Genomic DNA, 23,360 nt, shown 5'->3' with positions numbered 1-23,360 from the left:
GAGCATGGCTACAATGTGCAAGTTGTCTCATAAATATATCTGGTCTGGTTCAGTGAATATGAGCCTACTATATTGTGTAGTAATCTGGCAGGCAGGCTGACATAATCAATTGAGGGCTCCCCCTATCAACCCTGACCCTAGCTAGATCAATGACATCACAATGTGATCCAGCCTGGTTATCTAAGCATTTGAGGTCCCCCCTTATCAACCCTGACCCTAGATACATAGATCAATGACATGATATCTTGATGTGGGCAGCTGATGTAACTAGGTCATAGTGTGACCAGATTATATCATCTTGTGACTGACCTTGCCTGGCAGGCAACTTAGGTCACAAAGAGTGACAGATTATATAATATTGTGACCAACCTTGCCTGTCTATAAGTATATGTAGGATATTCAGATTATGAACTAGGGAGTGTTCAGGAGAAACTATAGGTGTATAAGGCAGTAAGCTATAGTGTTAAGATGGAGAGTGGGCGAGTTTTTAAGGAATTTAAGGGAAGTTAAGGCAGAGCAAGGGTGCATGCTGGAAAGAGGGTTAAGTGGAAGTAGGGCATAGTGTAGTAGGGGTTAATGGGCGAGTTTTTTGAGGGCTGAGGAGGGTTAAGGAGTAGTGAGGAGTGTAAGCTATGGTGTTTTAAGGGGAGTTAAGGAGAAGGAAGGGAGGAGTGTGGTGTTTGTTAATATATAGGGCGAACGAATGGGCCCCTTAGGGTTAGACCTGAGGTAGACTTTGCATTTCTGGGCCAAAGTGGCTGTTTTGAGTAGATTTATGGATACCTTAGACATCAAGGAATATGAATCCACTTATGCGAAAGTCTAACTCTGTTAATCGCACTAGCAGCGGGCACTTTGGCGTGTGGGCGCCTATTCTGCGCCAGAGATGTATTTAGAAGTCTGTGCGGCGCACTGTGCAATGCGCACGGGCGCCTATTTGGAAACAGAGATACTGTCGTCTCTGGTGCCCGCCCATAACGAAATGGTATCGAGCACGATCGGTAATGTCAAAAAAATAAAGCGGCGGCTGATCACAAAGTATGTACATGTGCGCCAGAGACACTGCAAGCTCTGTCTCCTCGCATGGTAGGCAGCTGACCGCGCGAATGACATTTAACTTTATTTTCTCCGAGGATCCAGCAGTGTGCGCAAGTGCGCCAGAGACAGCGCAAGCTCTGTCTCCGTTTGTACGCTGGGCCGGACCGAAAGCGGTGTCGGGCACTCACTCACGGTGCGCCAGTCCGCCAGAGACAGCACGAGGTCTGTCTCTGATATGTTAGGGCAATCAGCCAGCAAGATTAATGTGAGTTCTAGATACACAGCAAGTGTGCGCACGTCCGTCAGAGACAGCGCCACCTCTGGCGCTGTTGTTCATGGGGCAGTTCCCGAGCAGCCACGTGCACGCAGTGCGCACGAACTCTGTTTTATCGGCCCGGCCCCCGGACCCCGGACGGACTCGCGAATGCGGCATGGCGGACTCTATTTGCGGACATGCGGGTCTCCGCGTCTTACAGTCTCTCGCACCTGCCTTCTGCCCTCATCTCTCCCACCGGTCTCGCCACTCATTCCACCCTCTGGGTCTCCATTGACGTCCTCTGCCTCAGAATGGCTATCGAGCTCCATACGCTCGTTCAAGGCGAGCAACAAACACTCCAAAGCCCCACCGAAGCCCACGTCGTCTCGGAAAGGGATGACCTACCGGACCTTGAGACCGTATGCGACTCGGACGAGGAGGAGTGGGATCTGGAAGGGGTGCTAGACAGCGCTGAGGTAAGCTCCGCCATCCGTCATGCAGCGTTCGCGACTGACTTGCTTTAGGTGCAAGAGAGTAGCGCCGCCGGGACTGCGACTATAGACCGTCTTCACCTCAATAGGAAATCAACCACCCCCGCGTCTCCCATGCTCTTGGGCTACATATCGTTCCCCTCGTCAGTCGGCCCCACTCTCCCCGACATTGGGATCGACACCACGCACGGGCATGCAAACCTGCGCCCATTGTACGGCCGCACAATTGGCGCAGCACCCGCGGCGCACGGGACCGCAGGCGTCACGACCGTAGGCCCCGTACTTGCGGACAGGCAGCGCATTCGACAGATATCAGGTACGGACGTTGCGGCCCTCTGCAGCGCCTTCAGGAGTTCCATGCTCACGACTCGCGCACGCACCCGCGAATACAGTCCAGACGAGAACGCGTGCGATGCGGGATGGAGATCCCCCGTTGTGTGCGATGGGTACTGCGGCCGCTACTCAGGTGAGTGCTTGACACACACTGAACGATGTTAAATGCTGAACTCGCTGCAGAGACAGGCGACTGGAACGACAGCGCTGCCGACGACCTGGCACAGGGGTAGGCAGACGAGCAGATGAAGGGCGGTACGTCTCCGCGCACGATGTCTTTCACAGACGGCGCGCGGTCTAGCACATCTGTATACACATCTCCGAACCTTCCAGCGCTGACATGTGCATAGATTGGGTTGTGTATCCTTTTCTCGTCCCGTCTTGTTTATGCGCACGATCTCGTCCATGTACTATAGCTACTGAATTGATGAACAGCCGTAACACCGTACAGGACTCCATAGTTTGCAAGAGTGACTTCTTTTCAGGCAGAGGAGAAACAGCGCAGAGACGGGCACAAACACGGCGTCGGCATGACAGAGTTGATCGGTATGTACAACTTATTATTCAAAGCTAACTACTGAGTATTTGACATGTAGAGTATGTATCGTAAAACATCAGCAGGAGGTGCGGCGGAGGGACACGGCGCATGGACAGTACCCACAGCAGGTACACGCGCATGGCTGAGCGGGATCTCCTACGATCGGCGTGGTGGGCGTGCGGTCCAGGCAGTCAGCTATTTCCTGTACGATATGCTTCCAATTGAGTTTCTGACGTTTATTGAGCACAGATTATCTCGTGTACAGCGAGTCGAGCACCACAACGTGCGCGTCGTACAACAGACAACGGCGACATGTTCAGATCTCCGCAGAACGATGTCGTGTGCGCTACGATCATGTCTACGCACTCCATACGTATTTACATTTTGGTACGTACTTGTTCTCCAGTCTACGCGCTGCTCCTGCTTAGTGGATTTTGCACAATGCGCCAGCGACGGGGCACAATGTGCAGCCTAGACGTGTTCGCGCGCACCAGCCCGGACGCGCATGCACAACGTGTCCGGGGGCTCTTCAGCCTCGCGCAGACACAGCTCGCGGGAGTGCGTCCGGTCAGCCGCGCCCGCGGATACCCGTGTGTGTGCCGCGAGTGTGCATGACACTCACGGCGGCACCTTCTTAAAAAGGCCGAGATACGTCCCGGGCCGAATACAACAGAGGAGTATTGCGCAAAGTTCACGCGCCATACCAACCGCTGCCATCTCAATGGCGCAGACGGACGCGATACCCGGGCATCAGAGGCGACAACGTCTCTGGCGCAGTGTTGGAGCGCCAAAGCTACCGCTGTGTCTGGCGCGGTGTTGCGGATTTTTAGCGCCGGCGCCAGAGCTGTCTCTGTCTCTGTCTCTGTCCCGCCTTCGCCCCTCCATTCGGAATGCACCCGGGACGTGCACAACCTTCTGTGCAATCTCCGACCTCGGATATAGGTGCGTGGATTCAGTCGATATCGCCAGGGGCTGATCATGAGAGGTCGCTGTGTGGCTTCCTCGGTGCGCATATCGCGCTCGCATCTGTTCCAGCCCACGACTTCAACGTGCGGCGAGCAGATCCGGGCGGATCGCGCATGTTGTGAGCTGATCGAGTTGATTGCTCGCAGCACGGACACCATATCTATGCGAGACTCCGCGCGCCCGCTCACCCTCTGCTGTCTCGCTCCCGCCCACTTTCTTGCCCTCCATTCCCTCACTGGTCCTGTTCTCCGATGGCGCGCACGCAGCAGACCGGCCAGAAGTCCGGCAATCCCAAGAAACTCCCCCCTCAGCACGTATCCCAACCTGCGCAGAGGGCGTCGTCATCTCGTGCCGCTGCACAGATCGACGACCCCAGCTACGAAGATGTCCCGGCCCCGCCTCCACGCCCGAAAAGGAACACCATCGCGTTCGCTCACGTTGTCCCCGACGAGGACGGCGGTGAAGAGTACGCATCGGACGAGGCTCCGAACCCTCCCGATCGCAGGTCAGTCCCAATAACCTCGCGCACCCTCATGCTCTCCTGATGGCAACGTGCCCCACCACCCCACAGTACATCCCGACGCCGTCAACAGCAAGCCGTCGAGGACGACGACGACCTCCCGCTGCCACCGAAGAAGGGTTGGTCACGGGCCACCGTTGAGGACGAAGAAGAGGGAGATGTCGAGGACGACGCAGGGCCTCCTCAGGATGATGAGTTCAACGACCCTGAGGACGAGGACGTGTACAACAGCGATGAGGCCGAAGAGACCGACGCACTTCTGTTAGCGTCGATGTATCAAGACTCCCACAGGTACTCGGACGATCAATATGCGTACGACGTGAGCAGAGCGTGTCTCTTTCACAGAACACTTTGTTAACTGCTGTTTACAGGACGATCACCTCAGCGCTGACGATGGAGGTGACGATGACCCTCCAGTCCAGCCCACCCGGAACAAGGGCAAACAGCGCGCAGTCGAGGTAGACGAAGACTTGGAGGAGGGCGACGAGTCCCCCAGGCGCCACTCTGGAAAGTCGAAGAAGCAACTCGCTCCGGACAATGCGATGGACGTTGACCCCGAGGACCAAGACATGGTACGTTCTGTCGGAGCATGTCTCGTGTGTCCTCGCTAACCTCCTTCCCCAGGACGAGCCCCAGGGCCCGTACTTGCCTCCCAGCTTTGTGAGTGGCTCATCTGATTTCCCTTCCGTATGCTGACCGTGCACGGGGCCCGTCCCAGACGAACGCGATGGTCGATGTCTTCAAGTACAACGTCGCCGATGAGGGCAGGCTCCTACCTGACGCTGACAAGCCCATGGCGCGTAGCGTCAGGATGCTCTACGACGCGATCGGAGATGGCCCAGATCAATTCGGAGAAGACGCCCAGGCGCTTGCCGACAAGCTTCTTCTGAGAGCACCGCGCAGGAGAGGTGGAAACCCCGACGACGACCAGGACGAGGACCGTGGTCCTCTCGTGTCCATCTTCGACTCTGATCTCGACGAGGAGGAGATCATCGCACGGCTGAAGGGTGCGGGGCCGCCTCTGCGTGGCACCGGCATCACACCAGCGGATAAGAAGATCTACCAGGAGCGACAGCGTGCGTTCCGTGGTTACGCCATCGTCAACCTGTGCGACTCCGAGTTCTTGAAGCGCGCGAAATGGGGGGAGTTCAACGGTCGCGTTCCGAACCAAGACACCGTCCTCGGGCTCGCAACCGACTTCAAGACGGCGGGCAAGCGCCACTGGGACTTTCCTCTGGAGGCCGCACTCGACCTCGATTGGATCGAGCCCGACTCGATGGTCCAAGAGATCGGGAGCCTGGAATCCATCCCCATCCTCAAACTCAAGCCCGAGAAGATGGGGGACCACACAATCACGTTCTTCAGCGGCTCGCACCGCAAGCACGCGTGTATCGCCGTGTGGTTAGCAGCGGACAAGGTCATCAAGGACCTCGACAGCCAGCTCGCTGAAGCGGAGGAGACGGGGAAGAAGATATCGGACAAGCTGATGGCCGCGCTGATGGAGCTTCGCAGCGAGTCGTTGCAGGAGCGGGACAACGCGGGGTATTGGATGGTACGGATATCGGATATCAGTACGTATATGCCAGTTTGCGCAGGTGTTTGCGGTGCGGCTGACGTCTCACGTCGTTGCAGAGCAAACGTCGGACGAGCTCGCCTACAAGCTGTCTGAGAACAACGAGCTGCAGGAGGAGAAGATGCGCGTGGAGGAGCGGCTCTTCACCTGGATGCGCGGTGTGCAGCAGCGTGTTCAGGAGTGGAAAGTTACCAACCCCGGCGAACCGGTCCCCGCGATCGACAGCCCGGAGTGGCGCAACCTGATCGTGCAACCCACCATCGCGCACAATGAGAGGAAGGGCCAGGCCGCCGTGTGGATCCTGTGCTCTCCTATCGCATTCACCTTCCTCAGCCGTCTTATCACCTACGACTACTACCGCGGCGAAGGCCTGTTCACGCACACACAGCTCAAGACGTTCCTCATGCCGGCGTCGAGGGCGAAGACCGACATCCAGACTATCGGATATGTATGTACCTTGCGCATCTCTTCTGCGACGATCTGTTGCTCACATTCAACTTGCAGATGTGGCACGATTGCATTCTCAGCGGCATCGGGCAGATGGACTTCATTGCGCGCACGAGCACCTTCGGTACGTGGAAGGACCCAGGTCCTTTCGGCGAGCTCATGCGCGACTACTTCCTCCTCGTCGAGCGCGGCGGCGACCCGAGCTGGGACAAGGAGAAGAAGATCAAGGTGAAGGCGAGGTTCCAGAAGGTCTGCCATGTGGCTGCTACGACCGGTGTTCTCGTCCCCGGCATCTGGCCACGGGAACTCATGCAGAAGATCGACAAGATCTACCAGGATCACGTCGCACCTGTGATGGCCAGGATGGGTACCGCGGAGTGGGACAAGGCAATGCTCGTGTACAACACAAAGGTGGCCAACACGTGCATCAATGCCTGGTCGCTGCCTCTCTTCACGGAGAGCGGGAGTGCCCTTGCGGAGGTCGCGCAATACGCCATCGACAAGTTTGTCGTCTGCCGCCGCCTGTGCAAGGCGGGCCTGAACCTCAACATCCCCCTGCCAACCAAGACGTTTGCGAACGACCTGTATGCGCGTCTGGAAAACGTCGAGTACGCTATCCGCCACGTGAGTCCACTCACTCCTTGAATTTTTTTTCAATGCCGCCCCAACTGCGCTAGAAGGTAAGGTGTCTGGGGCGGACCTCCACAGCGCCAGAGACGACATGCGCTTTGGCGGACTGAGATGGCGACAGACGACCCGCAGGCTCAGGCCTGCTCGTTCGCTCATGCACATGACGCCAGAGACGCAATCAGTTTTAATGCGCGTCGTGTACTATGCACGCTACCGCCGCGGTCTGTGCGTCAGAGATGGCTCTGTCTCTGCCGCACATCGCGAGCGACGAAGCCCGATGTGTGCCCGTCGCCCCGTTGCGCTTCACCCTTACTTATCACATACCCCACAGGTCGCGCGCACCCTTGACCCACACGTCGATGCAGTCGCTCGTCAGGTCGGCAGAGGATACATCGATTACACTCATTATATTCTGTTCCTCCTACGCGATCCGAAGCTGTTCCCCCAGAAGGAAGGGTACGACATTTCTGTGCCGGTACGTTCGTTCCTCTTCTTGCCCGCAAACGCGCTGACACTTTTCTGTCACAGCTGTGGTCGTTCTTTATCAAAAACTACCAGCTGCTGAAGGCGGTCGAGGATATCGTCTGGGTTCATCTCGCGCGTGCCGACGGGATCTTCAGCTTCTCTCCGAACTCGTACCGCGTCCTCGGTGTGGAAATCGCCAACCGCGGCGTCGCTCAGCCCGTTCCAACCGACTTTCGCAACCTCTACAGCAAGGGATGGAACATCAACCTCGAGAAGTATCTGAACAAGGCAAAGGCGCCCATCGTCTCTTGCTTGCCTAGCAAGAAGAAGGATCCCCTCATCGACATGCTCGAGGCCGAGGTTCAGGCCCGTCTTGTGGGCGACGTCCCCCAGAAACGTGCGAAGCCGGTCGCATACGACGCGATTCCCCCAACAGTCAGAGGAGCGTTTCCTTTCTGCGACGCGCTCAGGTTGACAGACCCGCGATGGTGCGCCAACGACCAGGCCGCCGGCAACAAGCCCAAGTGGGCCCTGGCGATCGCTCTGCATCTCCATGTCATCGTCGACGTCCTCAGCGGCTGGGGGCAACCCCTGTACATGTCTCCCGTCGTCAACGTTCTGCGCGCTCGTCTGTTCAGCTTCCTCACGCAGTACACCGCGCCCGACCCGCAGAACCCACGGAAGCGCCTTCTGTGGAAGAACTGGGACGAGGACCTCCTCGACAGGCTCTCCGGGATGGAGAACTTTGACCCGTTCGATCCGGAGCTCATTGCCGCCGGCGAGAAGGCGATCTTGTCCGCACCGGACGTTCCTATTCACGTCGTCAAACACGGCCGTCGCACACGCGGTGCTAAAGGCACGGCTCTTGGCGCGGATACTGAGCCCGTCGACCCCACCGACGACATCATCTTCCTTGGAATGACAGGTGTGGTCGACGCGCAGACGCGTCGCCTGAAGTACACGCAGGAAGTCTCGCGCCTCGTCTCGCTCGTCAAGCGCATGTCTTGTGCGTCAGCTGCCCCGCTCCAACCCAAGGGTGTTGACTCCTACGTCGTCGCATGCCTCAATCACCTAGTCGGTGTACGTATGTTTTCTGTGCGCGTCCTTATCAACCCTCACCTCTACCCGCTCTCAGGCCCTGCACTTCAATGTCAATCGTCTCGAGCACCGCTACGCGATCGGCGACTCCAAAGCTGAGGCGCCGTGGGTGCTTCCCGAAGCCCCCTTTGCGCATTCCCTAGACGCTCCGCCGCTTGTCGGCATTTCCGATGACAACGCATTCCTCACCCTCCCCGATTTTGCCCACGCGCTTCCCGACGCCCACGCGCAGTTTCTTGATGAGGTGAAGACGTTGAAGCAAGGCAAGGTGCCCTATCCGTCAACAGTAGAGGTCGTCGGCGGAGAACGCTTCGACTGTGCTCGAGCCTGGCTTCCGCAAGACCTCGCCTGGCAGGTGTCCGCCAAGGGCGACCCCGTCGTTGTAGTCAAGTTGGAGGACGACGAAGATGATGACTCGCTGCTTCAATTCGACGACGACAACAACGACGAGTCCACCCCCGCTCCCGCTCGCCAACAGGTGCGCGCTCAGCAGCGGCAACCTCACCCCGCTCCACGGCGGCGAGCTCAGCCCGCTCCGCAGCGGCGAGCTCAGCGCCCGCCGGTGCGCCACGTCGTTCAGGGCGATGCGGAGGCTCCCCGCCCTAAGCCCAAGGCCCGCCCAGTCAATCCTCAAGGCAAAGGGAAGATGAAAGACGTCGCCGGGCAGCAACCGGGTGACATCCCGCGCGCCCCAGTAAAGGCAGCGATGGCTCAGCGCCAGAGAGTTCCGCCGGTCGACAGTAACATCCCCATCCCACAGAAACGTGGAACGCAGCTCTCCAGGGCTACCCCCCTTCCGTCTGTTGACGATTCGCCGCCCCCGGTTCCGCTGAAGAGGAATGCGGCGAATGCGCAGCGCGCTAAGACCGTCCCCGTCCATCTGTCAGACGACGACCTGCCGATCCCTGTGCAGCGCTCGCAAACCGCTCCTGCCCGTGCTGCAGGCGCGCGTCGCGCCCCAGATCCTCCTGCCGACGACCAGGAAGAGGACGATGTCCCCGCCCCTCCAAAGAAACCCGCACAGCCCGGTGCCGCTGCGCGTCGCCAGCCCGCGCGCAAGCCCACAGATGACGTCCATGAGGATCCTGCCTCTGCGCAAACAGCCCCCGCCAACAGCACAAGGTCGAAGACCATGGTGCAGGCTTCTTCCGTCGCTCCGCCAGTTCAGAGGCGTTCTTCAGCGAGGAACGAAGCGGCCGCAGACGACTGGAGTAGGTTCTTTGCGCATTTTGCCGTCTTGTTCGCACCCTAACGCTTGCACCCGCAGCGACTCAGGCGCTCGACCTTGTGGCGGCTGAAAATGACAATCAGCCGCACATGCCGACCCAGAGGTTCGAGGGTGTGTTTGTGAACGCCCCGGCGCCGGGGAAGCGCCCTCGCGCCACCACCGTCACCTCTCCCAGCCAGGCGCCACGGCCGTCGAAGCAAAGGAAGGCCGGCAAGAGTGTTCAGTACCAGGAGAACGACGGGGAAGATCCCTTTGGCGGGTCCCCCATCGCTTCCACCTCTGCTCTCCCCGCGCCACAACGCAGGGTCACAACCATGGAGCAGGCAGTAAACCTCAATATGCAGTCATCACGCCGCCCTGCAGGTCAGGGCAGTCACCCGTCTGCGAAGGTGCTTCCGCCCGCGAAGGTGTACGGAACGCGCAAAGCCGGGGGTTCGCGCTGAGTCGTTCGACCACGTTCTCCTCTCCGCCAATGTTTCCCCGCTGCACTATTGACATATTCCGCTCCTGTACGATACGACGTTCTTCCGTTTGTGTACGACCATATTAAAGAACAATGATATGTATTTGTCTTGCGCGTCCGAGCAAACCTGTGTCTGAGCCTGCTTACTGCTACGCTTCTGTGAGTGAGCGACAGAGATGGCGCTGTCTCTGACGCCCGTCGTCGGATGCTATTGTCAGTGCGGCGGTGTCCGAACATGCCCAAAACATGCGGGCGACGTGTGTCTTGCACTCGCTCTGCAGCTCTGTTTGCACGCACCTGGACTGTTGCTCCTGATCCCCTCTACCACTCTGTATCTTTCGCTTGTGTCAGCGTCCTCGTCATGCTCGTCGACGACGACAGCGACATTCCGATGCCCCCTGCGCGCGGACCTTGGGATTACCGCTCTGACGATCTGGTCGATTGGTCACCCACCACGCGCGATCACATTCCCTCCCCTCCAGACTCTCCGACACCCACACCAGCGAAAACCTTACTTGCTCAGCTCCCGCCAACATCACCCGAGCCGCTGGCTGCCCTTGTGTCTCTGCCCTCAATCTCCATATCCACCTCGCAAGCGTCTACCGCGGATAGCGTGATCGGAGTCCCCGGACCAGTCGTGCAGGTGCGCTCACTTCTCATCCTCTTCCTATCCCAGCTTGATGTACTGTCTAGGAGGATTTGGAGCGCGAGCGCGCTCTGCGCTCCCTGCTCGCGGAGCTCGGAGTGCCGGCACCTACCGACGACCAAACAGGCCATGAACTCTACAACTTGCGGGCAAAGGCGTTCATTGGCTGCGCACTGGTCGATCTGAACGACCCGACGTTTCTCGCGCAGGCGGCGTGGAGCGTGTATGGCACCCTCGGGGAGCCTGACCAGAACGATGTCGCTGTGATGGCCAGTGATTTCAAGAAGGTCGGGCGAAGGCACTGGGCGTTCCCCTTGGACGCCGCCATCGATCGTTCCTGGCTCAAGGATGGGTCCATGGCCACCGATATCTCAGGGCTCGTTACCTTGCCTACAATTCAACTCAACATCCAGGCCATGCCCCAATCTCGTGTGCTCTTCTTCAATGGGAACAAGCGCCGCCGGGCCTGCCGGCTATATGCAAAATACTTCGATATCCGCCTTCAAAAGGTGGACGCCGCCCTAGAACAGCTCCAGCGGGACCCCTCTACCGCTTCCCCAGCCGTCATCCAGACCCTTGAGGCCCACAAGTCCACTCTTCGACACGCTGCAACCAGATCGGGTCTGTGGGTCACCCGCCTCTACGACATCTGTGAGTTGGTTCGGTTGCGCGGTCTGCTTTTCTCTGTCCTGAACGTTTCCGCCGCCAATCGCAGGGAAGGTATCCCCGGAACTGGCCAAGGAGCTCTCCGACAACCACGAACCAAAGTGGTCCACCATGTCGCTCAATTATCGCGTCTTCACGTCGCTGAGTCGGACTCAGGAGCACCTTGAGCTCTGGATCGCCATGCACCCACGCAAAGTTGCACCTGACGTCGGTAGTCCGGCATGGGCTGACCACATCGCCCTTCCCTCGATACATGCGGACGAGTCGGAGCGCGACCGCAACGCATTCGAGAAGCTGTTGACATCGCCAGCTGCAGTTGCATTTCTAAGGGCGTTCGCCGTGTACCCCTACTACCGCTTCTCAGAGAGGCCTGGGCTATGGAAGGTCGTTTGTGACAATCTCAATCGGGTGTATGGATTTGTAAGCCTTGCGCGTCTTGGCTCCTTCCTTTGCTCACGTTGACATAATCGGTTCAAACAGATGTGGGCGCACGCGGTGCTAGACGGACTTCAACGAATGAACTTTTGCGCTCGCACGACGTCGTTCGTCTCATTTGAAGACCGCGAAGAGACCAATAAAGTCCTGCGCAACTTCCTGAAGGTCAAGAGTGCGGGAGGGCTCGCCGATGACCCTGGGCGCGAGCAGGACATCAAGGCGCGCTACAGGTCGTACATGATGGAGGCTCTAGAAGGCGGGGAGCACGTCAGTGCCATCTGGGAGCACGGCCTCCTGGAAAAGATCGACACCCTCTACCGGGGCTGTTTCCTCACTGAGAAGCCTCCTCCACCCATTGGGACGCCAGCTTGGAACGCCTGCATGCGCTCCTACAACCGGTCCCTTGTCTCGGTCTGCGACAACACATGGACACTCTCGAGGCACGCTGGCTTGAGTGCGGCCGAGGTTCAGGCCAGCTCGTACGCGATCAACAAGCTACGCTGGATGCAGCGCATAGCGCACGACGGCTTCGCTATCAACCTCCCGCTCCCAACAGTCTCTTTTCTGCGTCAACATGCCTACCTCTTTTCCGACATCTCCGTCGCCGTTCGCTGGGTGAGTTGTCCGCATTCCTATCGTTTAATATTACTAGCTCGCGCGCCAGAGACGACGGCAGGTCCGTTGCCCATCAGACCCTGCGCCGTCTCTGGCGGCCATCGGACCCTAAACCCTCTCCGGCGGCCATCAAGTTGCACCGGCAGCTCTCACATACTGTCTCCCTTGTTATCACCAATTCTTGTGCGCCCGGCTGACTCTCATCGTAGCTTGCAAGGTTGCTCGACCCTCGTGCCGATGCGGTCGTTTACGACAACGACCGGCACTACCGCGATTTCACCCACTATCTGGTTGTGCTCTTACAGGGCTCAGGAAGGTTTCCGGAGAGCGAGGTCGACGCGATTCCGTCCGAGGTAAATTGTGTCGTGACACACACCGCCATGATTTTGCTCAACGCGCGCTCACAGTTGTGTAATTTTGTCCTCTCAAACCTCGATCTCTTCAAAGCCGTCAACGAGGTCGTGAGCACATCTGACCTCACGCACGCCGATGCCTTTCTCAGGCAGTCGGCGAGCACCCTTATGCACTTTGGCCAACAAGCCATCCGCCCAGGCCATCCGGAGATGATCAGTCCCCTTCCAGACCTCTATCCAGCAGGGTGCAGCCCGGAGCTGACCGAGACGATCTCCACAACGGCAATGGCACTCCTCGACGTGTTGCCACCTCTTTCAGGCCAGTCAGGCAGGGGCGACTTCGACCGCATCAACCCGGAGCTCTATGTGCGACACCCCGTGGCGTTTGAGCTAATATCTTCCGACGCGCTCGCGGCGCATCCCTGCCTTCGTGCGCTGCGCCTGACAGACACCGCGTGGCACCACCATGTGAATCGTGCAACACCGTCGCAGACACGCGGCCTTGTTTTTCACCTTCACTCGCTGTTCAAGATTCAAACAACCTGGGGACGCGCCATATGGTTGCATCCCGCCCCGCGACAGCTCCGGGCTCGTTTCTTTGACTTCCTCACGACACTTTCACGTCCACCTCTCGCGGACCCGCAGGCATACCGCTGGGAAAACTGGGATGACGCAATACTCCATCTTCTCGCCGACGTCGACATCCGCGACATTTCCCAACCGCCGGACTCTGATTCTCAGCCGCAGTCCGCGATCGCCGCTCCTGAACAGCCCCTTCAGCCCCTCGGACCTGTGGACGAGCAGCCCCTGGAGCATGCGCAGGCAGAGGTGTATCGACGCGAGATGGAGGGACTCGTCGTTCACGTCGGACACATGACGTCCACGTTGGCCGCGCCGGGGGCTCCACAAGAGCTGGATAGCCGTGTAGCAAACGCGCTCAACGCACTTCTTGAGGTGAGGTCGCGACGTCATTGTTCTACCCTCGTCTCACGCAATCATGACGCAGGCGATCGATTTTAATGCTAACCGCATCGTGTACCGTGAGGCGCACCCGGAGTCCACCGGACGCCCCTGGGTTATGCCCCGTCCCGCCCTCACTTCTGTGCCGCAAGCACACGTTCTGGCCATTGATGGTGTTGCGGACCGACGTGCGTATCGTACAGTAGAGGAGTACGCTGCAAGAGACCCAGACTCCTTCGCGCTTTTTGATCGCGCCGTCCGCGAGCGCACGTCCAGGAACGACCAAACTGGGCCCCAGAGCCACACAGTCCTCCGTGGTGGCCTAGCCTTTCCCTCCGCGCCTGATTGGCTGCCCCAAGATAGCCTGTTGCATAGGCCGGAGGACGTTGCAACCTGTGCGGAACCGACAATCAGCCTAATTGCGCCAGACGTCGCGCCACCCGGTATGTCCGCGTCGCTCGCAAATTCTTAACTGCGCCCTCTTCGCTCATTACGTGGTGCAGGGTCGGAGACCGCGCCTCAGTCAGCGCCGTCCGCGGCTTCGTAGCTGAAGCATCAACACCTCTGTCTTGGTACTCTCAGTCTGCGGGCAGATAGCGGCGGGCGGTGCGCGGCTGTTGCCGTTAGATATTGCGGTCGTTTATGCGCTCAAGATCCATCTCAAGCATCATGGGGCCGCCGCGCTTGGGTGTGACACTATGATCTGCCGTAGTTTTTGTATCCCGTCCCGGTCTCATTTCAGCGGCGATGTGTGCCCACACTCCCTGCCGCGCCGTAGTGCGCTCCTCTTCCTCGCTTCCCGCTCATTAGCTTTGCGTTCTCTTTATCACTGCAATGCTCCAACCACACTCATGTACGCCATATGCCTCTTACCATTGTACTTATGTCTCGTCACTGGAATGGCTCCGCCATCCGGGGTCGCGTGCATTCAAAACGTGGAGGCTCGCGCCCTCGCGAGATCATCAATCGTCGCTGTTAGGTTAGACTTCACCCGCCCACAGCCACAGCTTCAGAGTTTTAGTCTGTTTCGATCCATACTCCGCGCTTTTAGTCGCGCACACGGCCGAAAGGGGAGTGCCAAATTGATCGCTACCATCCCGCCAGGCTTGCGCCGGCAGTCTGAGGTCGCCGTCTCTGCGCTGCCGTCGCGCCAGGCCCCCAATCACGCAGACATAGCCGGGCGAGGAGCTGCATATAGGTCAATCCTCCACATTCTCTCCATCTGCTGCTTTTTTTCCCCTTGCACCATGTCACAGACAGACTACGACTCCGACGACGCTGGCGAGTTCCACTCAGCCCACCGCTCACACGATAGCATCTACTTAGCCCCCACCAACGACTCTGAAGGCGGCCAGTTCAGCGGCCTCCGTCGTCGAGTCTTCTCCGACGAGGAGGAGGACGAGCCTGATGACCGTTCCTCACACCCACCCCTCCCTCCTCCGCGGTGTATTGCACGACGACCTCCTCTGCGGCTGCCCACAGAGCGATCTCTCCAGTCCCGCCCCCCCAATCATCAGCTAGAAGAACCTGTTAGGAATGCACTCGACTTTGACGTTGACTACGACGGCAGGGCATACGACGACACATTCGAAGCTGATGGTGACATCTACGGGCGCCCAACCCCCGCTGGTGCCAGACACCCCTCCCGGCTCTTTACGCCTGTGCACCTGCCCGAAGAGGAGTCTCGCATTCTCAATGAGCCCCTCTTCGTTCCCCGTGGCTTGGACGACCGTTCATCCTCCTCCTCACGGGATAACGACGCCCGGTTCTCCACTCCTGCGCCAATGTCCCCTGTCATCAACGCTCCCGGCTCTCCTGCGACCTTCGCCATGCTCTTCGCTCCGAATGCACCCCGCTCTCCGTCCATAGATGAGCCAAACAGGTGGTACGAGGAACACCGGTGAGCGATACAGCTCGCATGTGACGTCTTAAGCTTCCGCTGACCTTCGTACATTTCTCATTAGATCCTCTGACCGCTGGTCCAACTTCAGTACGCGCGAGGTGGTTGACGAGCTGGATGATGGCAGAGACGGTGATGAGGAGGCGTCGGACTCAGGACACAGCAACAACGGGGACGGAAACAGAAACGCGCTCGGGCTTACCGCTTTCTACGACCCAGAGGCCAACCTCATCGACGCTCTCGACTACGAGCAGAGGGCGGTCCCACCGACCCTTGAAGTCGAGGATGCGATGTCGCAGGAAGAGCTCACGACCGGCATCTCCAGGGTGCCCCTTTCTGCAGCTGAAAGCCGACGTCAGTACGACTCCCTGCCGGTCAAGACGGTATACCTCTCGCAGCTCTACCACTGGCACAGCACGAACAACACGCGCGCAGCCATCCGCCTCCTACATTCCAAGAACCGGCTCAAGATCGACCGCGCGTACATCATCCCGTCGGACGACCCTAACCTGGCGTGGGAGAGGCAGGAGGTACGTGTATTACCCCCGAACGCGGGCCAACCGGTGCTGACCTTTTTCTGGAACGACAGGTTCGACTCGACTATAAGCAGATGGTCGCGGCGGAACCCGGAATCGCCATGATTCTTCCGAACTTGGGTGTCCCTGGTGCTGCTCACGACCCGAACTGGAGATTCACACTTCGCCCCGATCGCCGCAATTGGGACTTCCGAGGCGACCGTCTTCCTATTGGAATGCCTGTCGAGGGCAGGATCGCGTACTTCGGTGTAACGAACGCTGGCGACCACGTCTGGTTGGTCATGGCACCGATGGAAGACATCGGCTGTCCCGTTCCTCACGGTTTCAAGCCCTCTACCGAGTACGCGCGCATGTCTCCGCGGGACAGTCGCATCCTACTGGCCATGATCTCGTGGATGCTCGCGAAGACCGGTTTCGGGGCCCACATTATCTCGCCGAAGTACCCAAATGTCGATGATGCCGACCTCTTCAACGATGCGACAAACATTATGTGAGTCTTCCGGTTTCGACCTTCTTCTCTGCACCCGCGGCGTCAGAGCGCCCTGTCTCTCTGCCGCGCGCTGCGGCAAGCGTCAGACACTACTGCATCTCTGTTGCCGGCATTCACCTGTTGCAGCGATTTTCCCTCCCCTACTTGTACCGGGAGGGCTCAGCGCCAGAGCTGATCTGCTCTCTGTCGCCCGGTTTAACGCTGCGCCGACTACGTTTGCTTACGCTCTACCGTTCTAGTACCAAGGGACCTCTCGAGATGCGGCTCGAGCAGTACAAGAAGCTCTCTGACGCTATTAGGGAGCATTATTCATCGTGGCTTGAGCTCGCTCCACGCTCATACCGCAACGGCATCTTCAAAGCTTCTCGCGTTCTCGCAGTCACCATCCAGTACGGCCAGAACACCCTGATCGGCGCCAGCGACGACGAACGTCACTTCTGGAACAGGCAGACGGACTACTCGAAGGTCGCCCGGATGTCCTTGGCCTACGCGTTTCATTACACGTACGTACCGTCCAACCTGCACCGGTGTCGGAGACAGACATCGTCCTCTGCTGATATATGCCCCTACCCTCGCCATTAGCGCATTCCCGGTCGGACACTGGGAGGACATTCCCCCTCAGACCATTCTGAACACACATCACGCCGTCTACTCCACTCCACATGGTCACACAAGACTCACACTGGAAGACCTCATTGCACTGCCCGTCGTGGACGCTGCCGGAAGGGAGATCCCTATTTACGACAAGCACGGTGTCCGCGCCCATCGTCGTCTCGCGTTCGAGCCCCCCGAAGGCGTCAGTTACTGCGCCCTCTACCAAGACCTCACGCGAACACAGGATCTCTTTCGCGGCACTCACCGCCCTGTTGACGACGACCCCGCGTTCGAGCTCCATGGCGCTGATGACTACCACGCCGGCGCGAGCGACGACGAGTTCAACCACGCCCACTTCTTTCCGTCCGCCGCTTCTCTCGACACCGACACCTCATTCGACCGCTACCCCCATTTCTTTAGCGGTACCTACGGGCAGTGGCAGGCGCGGGGAATCATGAAGCCCCTCCTCCCCCTTCTTCGCAAGCTAGAGCGGTCTCTCCGTGTCACCGGTGGCGGCCGACAGTGCCTGACGGCCGTCAAGTCGCAATGTTACAACACCATATCTCACAATATGCGCGACGACGCTAAGACGCACATCGCGCAGAACGGCATCCTCACCGGCACGGTGGCTGGTGCGTGGGCGACGACGCCAAAGGCCAAGGACACAAGTCGCAAGTTGTTTCGCCGATCTCGACACCAGCTCCCCCACGAACGTCTTGCTGAGCAGATCACATCAGCCGACTACACGTACCAGCGCCACGAAATCGTCATCATGCACGACCTCCTTTCCATGAAGCCTGAGCTTCGCTCCGGGGACCGCTTCTACCTCGACGTTGTGAAGCCCATCATCCGGTTGGGTGACCACGCCGACGTTGTGGATCCGCTGCAGGAGCGTACTGTGGCCCTGATTGCCAATGTGAGTTTCTGTCTTTCTGCCGGTAATAATACGATCGCTGATGTGATGTGTCATGCGCCCACAGATATTTCCCGAAGTCTACATTTGGGCCTGCTACAGCGTCACAGCCCTGATGGAGGAGACATGGCAGAGTCGCATCGTCGACATCCTCAAGAGCTCCCCAGCCTGTAACCCGCCGTTAGGGGCAGGCGTTGTCGCGGCTGGTCTGCCTCTTCAGCCAGAGCACCAGTACCTGGAGCTCATAGGTCTCCTTGAACGCCTCAAGAACTTCTGCTTCTGCGGCGCCGCGTGCGTCTTTCCTCGTCAGCTCACGGACCTCACCTGGATCGGCCTCGCGATCAAGGAGACCGGTTTTCCGATGCTCTGGCAAGCTCTCCATCTCGTCGGCGCTCAGCAGTCCACGCCGGAGATCGACCTGCGGGATTGGCCATGCGATCCTATGTCCAAGATGCCACTTGTGTCGTCCAAGCGCTCCCAAGAGCTTACCTATGGCGAGCACCATTTTCAGGTGAGCTCCACGCGTTCAGTGATCAATGGCCGCTTTTTTCTGACCGGGAACACCCACAGGCGTACATCACCCAGTTCTTCGTGAAGACCTCCATCGCGTCCCTGCGCATCACCGACCTCCAAGGTGTTGGGGTCGGCACGCATGAGCTCCGTCTCCTAGCCGACATCGCGATCAAGGCGTACATCGCGGACACGCGGGATCTCATCGAGCTGCAGTTCTACGCGTTCAACGACCCGTTTATCGAAGCTGGAGACGCTTGGGCGAAGATTCGTCGCACGGAGTTCAAGCAGTGGCAGGGCAACGCCGATCGACCCCTCGCGTACGACGGAATACGTGGCGCAAATCTTCTCCACCTCACTCGCATGCTATCAGAGACCGAAGGCGACATCCCCCGCGGCCTTCCGTTGTCCGCCAATTCCAAATCCTCCGCCGCCGACTTCGCCCGCTCTCTCTATAACATGGGCACCGCGAAGACACGACGCTCTGTGCGCGCACCTCTCTGGGGAAAGGGCACCTGCTATCCCGTTCTTTCTACCGTCATCTCTGAGGCGAAGATACGTCTCGGTGCTCAGGTGAGCGACGGCAGAAAGGAAGAGCTCATTCAGGCGGCCTTCGTCCACTCGATAAACGCCCACGAGATCCACTTCATTCCAGACGCCCGTCCTGGCGTCAACGGCCAAAACCCGTCTCGTCAGCCGTCCATCTTCTCGTGGAAATATCTCAGTGAACCCGCTCTTTTCGACGATCCTGGACAGCGAGCCATGCGCACACCTCGCGAGGACGCCGAGTTCGCACTCGCACAGGGCAGTCAAGCCCTAGTCGCCGCCGCCGTCAACGGGCCTTGGAAGCTCAGCCACGTCAATGTCGAGTCATACCACACTCTGTTCCAGCGCACACGCTTGCCTATCGATTGGGCACTTCCCGACAACGTCATCTCCAACGCCAGCGACATAGTCATCGCCACATACCAGTGGGCGGAGCAGCGCTTCAAGACGTCCATCAGCGACTGGCAATGTCAACTCGCGCTCGTCCTCGCCTATCTCATGTCAAAGAAGATTCCCGATGTCTTCATCCCCACCTCCAATACCCTGCCTATCATGAGCTCCGTTCGCAGTGCGCTGGACTCTGCGAAGATCAAGGACTACGCCGCCGTCATCGAGCTCGTTCGGACGCTCCCATGGGTCGCTCGAAAGGATGTCAAGGGGTTGCACAATCAAGGCCAGTACTACACAGTGTGCTCGATCTATCTTCTCGCCTGGATCGACCGCAACTCGCCCTTGTACCCATACCTGGAGGACAACGACGGCAAGCTCGGGGATGGCTGGACGAAGAAGCATAGTGCGTCCGACTGCTCCGTGTGGAGGCATCTGGCTAACAGTATTCATCATGCAGCTCACAAGGGACTGCAGCCGGTCAACCTGGTGCGCCTCGGCATCGCATCCGGGAAGGGTCGTTCTATCCTTCATGCGCCCAAGTACGGGAAGGCATTCGAAATCCTGCCCGATGAGAGCCTTAGGGCATGGCTCAAGCACATCAAGCACCGGATGTTGACGCAGGACGGCACGTACAACCTCGTCGTGGAGATCTTCGGCCTGCATGGAGCTCAGCAGCTCATCGACAAGGGTGATCTCCTCGCGTCTGCGGGAAGGTCTGCCTCTGGCTCTCGTTCCTCCTCCTCCATGTCCCTCCCACACACGGTCGCTAACAAGCGTCGCCGTCACCATGCGGACGACGACGATGATGATGAGAACGACCGTCCCCCCCGACGCAATCGCACACGTTAACGATATCTTTACATTACAACCACCGCTAGTATTTCGCCTCGTCACCGTCATTAACTTTACAGTATATACATTAATTCGAATTGAGACAAATGTTGCGTCCCTGCACCGCAGCTGAGACATGGCCGTCAGCGTTCCCTCGCTGTTTGACCTACCGTTACGATGATTCGACAGGTGAACACACGCGCGACAGAGCCGCCCCCGTCTCTGTCGCTGCGATGTCCGTCAGAGATAACGCGGTCTCTGACGGACTGCCTCGCGGCCGCCGCGCGTGTGCTGCCAGACGAACTTTGATGCTCTGGTTAGGGCCGCAGCTCTGGAAGCTGCAAGTCCGCCAGGCATTGCGCTGGCTTGGGCGAACACCTTCCGCCGTCAGACACACTTCTGCATGACACGCACATTTTCCGCCAGAGACGACGTGTTGTTGGGTTGATTTATCGCCGCTAACGCTCGTCGACTCAATGAGTGACAGTTATAGCGAGTATTTGCACATGGCCGAGCGGCTGTTTCTACGGCCTACAACCTGCAGAGAGAAACATGTAAAATCTGCTTTCTCAACAGCGTCACAGCTCTTCCGCCCGGCAGCGGCGCGCGGTGCGCCCAACGTCTCTAACTGTGATTCCTCTCGTGGCGCGCGCTTTGTCTGCCATGAATTTATTTAGAGCATCCGTGCGTTCTGCTCTGGATTACCGTGTAACCATATTTGGAATGCCGCGCTCATGAGCTGCGGTGCCATTAAGCTTCATAGATCAAATATTTGCGTCTTCAACCCTCAGCGCAATTTGCTCCTCACCGATACCTCTTCCCCTGGTCTGCTCCCTTATTTTCCTCTAGCAAGTGTTGCCTGTTAGCTCTTTGCGCCCTTCTTGCACGCCGCCCTTCGCCTGCGATGACCGGTGTTTACGCTGTTCGAGGGCGAGGGCCTGCGGGGGACCGGGACATATTTGAGAACAAATTCATCGTTCCTCACTGCACTAGTGCGTGTGCGCACCTCCCTGTGTAACCTGCAATCTGACTTCATTTACAGTCACGTTTCCGCAGACCAACGAACAACTTGTCGTAGCCGTCGGCTACATGTACGTCCTGCCTGATGCACATACGCAGCTATTCACTCCCTTTCAATCGTCAGCATGCAGATTGCGTCCGGCGGCGTCGGGCGCACTGAGGCAGCCGCCCTCACGGACGCCACATCCATGACGTGCATCCTCGTCACCAGGATTGGCTATCGCACGCCATCGGACATCAACACCGTACGTCCTCGCACATTGCCTGGCCGCGCTCGCCGGCTGATAGGTCCTCGGGCGTACAGACGTACATAGAAGGCAATCTGCTCTTTGGGCGGAATTCCTTGAATGCCCGCCAGTTTCGCCGGGACGAGAACGAGATGCACTGGCAAGTTATCTCCTCCGTCGGCAAGCTCGAACTCGTCGCCACCAGTTCGTCGTTGATCCTTAACGCCAAATCGGTCGTTCGAAAAATCGATACTGTCGACTTCTATGACACCGGCGTGGGAATGCTTCCAATCCTCCCTCCCGGCCACGTATTCTGGAGACACAACATCGTATTGCACTCGATGAGATACACGCGTGACCAGAGCCCCCTAAGCCACTTCGTTCTGGGGATGGTAGGTGGCCTGCCTCTCGTTCTCGCACGACTGATCAACGTCCGTGCAGGAGTATACGCCGATCTGCCGTGACGGCTGCATCGCTCCACACTCGCGTATCTACACTCCCGACGAGGACTCACTCCGGTGGTGCTCCCGCTGTGAGCGGTGGTTTCACGAGTGTTGTCTAGGTGCACCGCCGATCCTCGAGCGCGACGTGCAAGGTGTCCCAATTACTGCCCAAACCAACCTCGCCTGGAGCCCTTCGACCCCAAATGACCACCACTGGGCTCTTCTCATTCGCGCTTCTATAAGGCTGAACACGGATCAACCTACAGGTTATCCGGACCCGAACCTACGGGTTTACGCAGGTCGACCACTTGAACCTAGAGCTGCACGGGTATGATCTGTGAAATGAGCTGGATCCGCGGATCCGAACCTACAACCTACGGGTCAACCTGCTAAGAGATCCGTATCCGAGAAATATATAATTGATTAAAGATTCTAAGTTAACAAACCACACAAAAACGCGATTTTTCAAGGCCACACATTGACACAAGCATAAGGAAGGCCCACATACACACAAGCAAGGTTACAGACAAAGAGCGGGGGTGATTGCATTAACAGAATATAAGGGATACATGGCACTATAGCGTAGGGACTCTACTCGATCTCGATGACCTCCACCGCAGGCGCGGGAAGGGTAGCCGCCCGCGAGCCGCCCGTCTTGCGAGACTTCTCCGTGAGAAGGGAGACGACCTCCGCCTCGGGAACCAGCTCGGGGATATCACTCCACGAGCCGAGAACGGTCCCGGTACGCACCGACTCATCACTGAGAGAGTGGCGGAGACGCGAGACCGTAAGCCTGCCCCGGGAGAATGACCGCTCTGAGTCTGTTGAAGTGGCTATACAATAGAGGTCATAGTCAGCATAGAAGGAAACAGATCAACGACGACGCAGGCTTACCTTGTGCAGTCAAGAAGTCAATGGCCATCCGGGCCAGCGCCGAGTTTGATGTGTTCAACATAAGGTTCCAGTACTGGAGGGGATCCTCAACGGAGGACAGCGGGGGAGCCTCGAGGTAGGTCTCGAGCTCGTCTTGCTGGGGCGCGCGGTTCCGGCTCGAGATGGAGGCGAAGAGGGACTGCGACGATGGCTGTATAAGCAAGTAAGTATTACATCAACAACCGTCAAAGGGATACCAGGACGTACCAGACGCGATGCGCGCTGTGCGCTGTGGCGACCCGTGGCACCTGCACGCGATGACGTAGAGCCAGCGGAGCCGCTCGCGGACGCGGACGCGCGCGCGCG

General features: G+C 58.5%; 4 protein-coding genes across 4 annotated transcripts; 3 read left to right on the top strand and 1 right to left on the bottom strand.

The window, feature by feature from the left end:
• Positions 1 to 1,605: 1,605 nt before the first annotated feature.
• On the top strand, positions 1,606 to 2,351 carry TRAVEDRAFT_53678 (uncharacterized protein; the record flags this gene model as incomplete). The annotated part of the gene is made up of 4 exons (XM_008046603.1): positions 1,606 to 1,770; positions 1,819 to 2,101; positions 2,183 to 2,251; positions 2,302 to 2,351. The coding sequence occupies 4 exons, from the start codon at positions 1,606 to 1,608 to the stop codon at positions 2,349 to 2,351; spliced, it is 567 nt and encodes a 188-aa protein (XP_008044794.1).
• Positions 2,352 to 3,873: 1,522 nt separating this feature from the next.
• TRAVEDRAFT_24525 (uncharacterized protein) lies at positions 3,874 to 20,449 on the top strand (the record flags this gene model as incomplete). The annotated part of the gene is made up of 29 exons (XM_008046456.1): positions 3,874 to 4,127; positions 4,194 to 4,461; positions 4,514 to 4,714; positions 4,767 to 4,802; positions 4,861 to 5,713; positions 5,775 to 6,163; positions 6,220 to 6,786; positions 7,124 to 7,267; positions 7,321 to 8,337; positions 8,393 to 9,566; positions 9,623 to 10,015; positions 10,169 to 10,205; positions 10,398 to 10,689; positions 10,740 to 11,343; positions 11,408 to 11,778; positions 11,839 to 12,408; positions 12,446 to 12,469; positions 12,618 to 12,761; positions 12,816 to 13,715; positions 13,768 to 14,164; positions 14,304 to 14,409; positions 14,773 to 15,621; positions 15,686 to 16,151; positions 16,211 to 16,647; positions 16,887 to 17,150; positions 17,230 to 18,157; positions 18,222 to 18,665; positions 18,725 to 20,003; positions 20,058 to 20,449. 29 exons carry the CDS (start codon positions 3,874 to 3,876, stop codon positions 20,447 to 20,449), a joined length of 13,800 nt encoding a protein of 4,599 aa, XP_008044647.1.
• An 886-nt stretch (positions 20,450 to 21,335) lies between these two features.
• TRAVEDRAFT_53674 (uncharacterized protein) lies at positions 21,336 to 22,142 on the top strand (the record flags this gene model as incomplete). Its single annotated transcript, XM_008046602.1, has 4 exons — positions 21,336 to 21,423; positions 21,474 to 21,522; positions 21,576 to 21,696; positions 21,756 to 22,142. The coding sequence occupies 4 exons, from the start codon at positions 21,336 to 21,338 to the stop codon at positions 22,140 to 22,142; spliced, it is 645 nt and encodes a 214-aa protein (XP_008044793.1).
• A 570-nt stretch (positions 22,143 to 22,712) lies between these two features.
• Positions 22,713 to 23,148, bottom strand: TRAVEDRAFT_136039 (uncharacterized protein; the record flags this gene model as incomplete). The annotated part of the gene is made up of 2 exons (XM_008046601.1): positions 22,713 to 22,954; positions 23,016 to 23,148. Coding segments are annotated over 2 exons (375 nt in total), but the record flags the coding sequence as incomplete, so codon positions are not given.
• Positions 23,149 to 23,360: the final 212 nt, after the last annotated feature.

Source organism: Trametes versicolor (assembly GCF_000271585.1).
Source record: "Trametes versicolor FP-101664 SS1 unplaced genomic scaffold TRAVEscaffold_14, whole genome shotgun sequence".
NCBI lineage: Eukaryota > Fungi > Basidiomycota > Agaricomycetes > Polyporales > Polyporaceae > Trametes > Trametes versicolor.
The sequence above is the reverse complement of the archived record's forward strand: the minus strand, read 5'-3'. Positions and strand labels throughout refer to the sequence as shown.